The sequence below is a fragment of the Chaetura pelagica genome, unplaced genomic scaffold, assembly GCF_000747805.2.
Source record: "Chaetura pelagica isolate M959 unplaced genomic scaffold, ChaPel_1.0 scaffold3045, whole genome shotgun sequence".
NCBI classification, from domain to species: Eukaryota; Metazoa; Chordata; class Aves; order Apodiformes; family Apodidae; genus Chaetura; species Chaetura pelagica.
Genome location: NW_009953480.1, coordinates 1 through 2070, shown reverse-complemented (window position 1 = coordinate 2070; position 2070 = coordinate 1). Strand labels below are relative to the sequence as shown.

Genomic DNA, 2070 nt, shown 5'->3' with positions numbered 1-2070 from the left:
GTGTGGTCTTGAGGGGTCCTGGTGGGGACTTGGGGGGTCCTGGTGGGGACTTTGAGGGTCCTGGGAGTGACCTTGGGGGTTTCAGTGGGGCTTCAGGGGTCCCAGTGAGGGTTTTGGGGGTCTTGGCAGTGACCCTGGGGGTCCCAGTGGGGCTCTGGGGGTCCCTGGCAGGGTTCCTGCTGGTGCTGAGCCCCTGTCCCCACAGTACTACGATGGCACCTTCCCCACAGCCAAGGAGCAGGTGACCTTTGAGAGGAACATCTTCAGGAAGACCCACCAGGCAGGTGGTGAGTTGGAGGGGTGGGATGTCTCACTGAGGGGCTTTTGCCATCACGGGGGGCACCAGGGTTTAAGAGCAACGTCCCCTCTGGCCCCATCCCAGGGGACACCAACACCCTGTGTGTGTCCCCCCCCTCCCCGTGCAGGTGAGATCACCAGCCTGGAAGGACTCACCATTGTCTACAGGAGCAGCGTGGACCTCTTCTTCTACGTGGTGGGGGGCTGCCAGGAGAACGAGGTAAGCCATGGGGAGGGGTCCCAGCCCTGAAGACCCCTCCCCGTGACCCCTCTGATGTCCCCATGGCCCCTGCTGTCCCCCAGCTGATGCTGTTTGCTGTGCTCACCTGCCTCCTGGATGCCCTCGGCCACCTCCTGCGGTGAGTCCCTGCCCCCCCAGGTGGGGAAACTGAGGCAGAACGGGTTGGGGGGGGTGGTCCTGCACCTCGCACAGGCCCCCAGGCTGTGACCAGGACTGGGTGAGGTGACATTATCTCCCCAGGAAGGAGGTGGAGAAGCGCTGCCTGCTGGACAACATGGAGGGGACGTTCCTGGTGGTGGATGAGATCGTGGATAAGGGGTGAGGGGGTGACGTGGTTCCCCTGGGTGCTGGGAAGGGGCTGGCCCCAGCTCAGGGTGATGAGGGGGTGCTGGGGACCCCATTTTGGGGGTTGAGGGTCTTGGATGGGGGGGTGACAGCTCCTTGCTGCTCCCCCAGGGTGATCCTGGAGAGCGACCCCCAGCAGGTGATCCAGCGGCTCAGCCTGCGGGTGAGTGTGACCACCCCCCCATGGCCTCTGCCCCCTCCTCTGCCTCTCCCCCTCCTCAGCCTCTTTCCTCCCCCCCCCCTCAGGTCCCAGAACCAGCTCCCTATGGATTCGTCCTCTTCGACTACCTGGCAGGTGGCTCAGAACGGGGGGACCCTGGTGGCCACAAATAGGCAGCTCCCAGGAGCTCCAACCCCTTCCCTGTGCCAGGGAATCCGGCTGGGAATTGGGGTGGGGGGATCCTCGTGGGTGACAGGAGGGGATGGGCCCCACCTCGGGGTACCCAGCAGGTCCCCTTCCCTCCCCCAGGTTGATGCCAACCCTCTGTGTCCCAGGTAAGCACCCAGCAGGAGGGAGATGGGACACACACCCTGGGGTCCCTGTCACCCCGGCACAGGGTCCTACACCCCAATAATTGCTCAGCACGAGGTGTGACCCCCCCCAGTCCCCCTCAACTCCAGCCAAGGGAACCCAGGTGTCTGGCCAGGAAGGGCACCCCAAGGTCCCATCCCTGGGGTCTCATCCCAGGTCCTGCAGCCCCACCAAGGAGCACATCAAGCCATTCCCACTGACCCGGCAGCTCTGGGATCTCCCCTCGGAGGAGCTGAACGGGATCCCAGGGCTGGGGGACACTGGGTGGGCAGGACACACGGACCTTCCCTGGCATCCCCCCACTCTGACCCCAGCTGAGACCCCTGGGCCAGCTCATCCCCAGCCATGTCACCTCCAGAAGCCCCTTGCCAGCTCTCAGATCCTCTCCAAGCATTAATATTCCCCAGGGGAAAAAGAACCCCTACCAAAGAGGAGCCGATTCCCTGTTCCTGCTCACTCTGGCCACAGCTGGTTACAAATAAAAGTCTTCCTCCCTGCCTGGGTGTCCTCCCTCCATCAGCCACGTCGGGTGGTGGGTTCCCATGGGTGTGTGACCCACCTGAGCCGGGCTCCGGGGGCTCCCACTCCTCCACGTGCTCCTTTTGGAGGCAAAGAAACCATTACTGTGTTTTTCTGTAAAAAAAAAACCACCCCA

At 63.4% G+C, this 2070-nt stretch overlaps 1 protein-coding gene across 1 annotated transcript; it reads left to right on the top strand.

Annotated features, from left to right (window-relative positions):
• Nucleotides 1-205: 205 nt before the first annotated feature.
• Nucleotides 206-1216, top strand: LOC104389507 (coatomer subunit zeta-1-like; the record flags this gene model as incomplete). The annotated part of the gene is made up of 6 exons (XM_009998507.1): nucleotides 206-287; nucleotides 426-517; nucleotides 601-656; nucleotides 779-856; nucleotides 995-1046; nucleotides 1130-1216. Coding segments are annotated over 6 exons (447 nt in total), but the record flags the coding sequence as incomplete, so codon positions are not given.
• Between the last annotated feature and the right edge of the window lie 854 nt (nucleotides 1217-2070).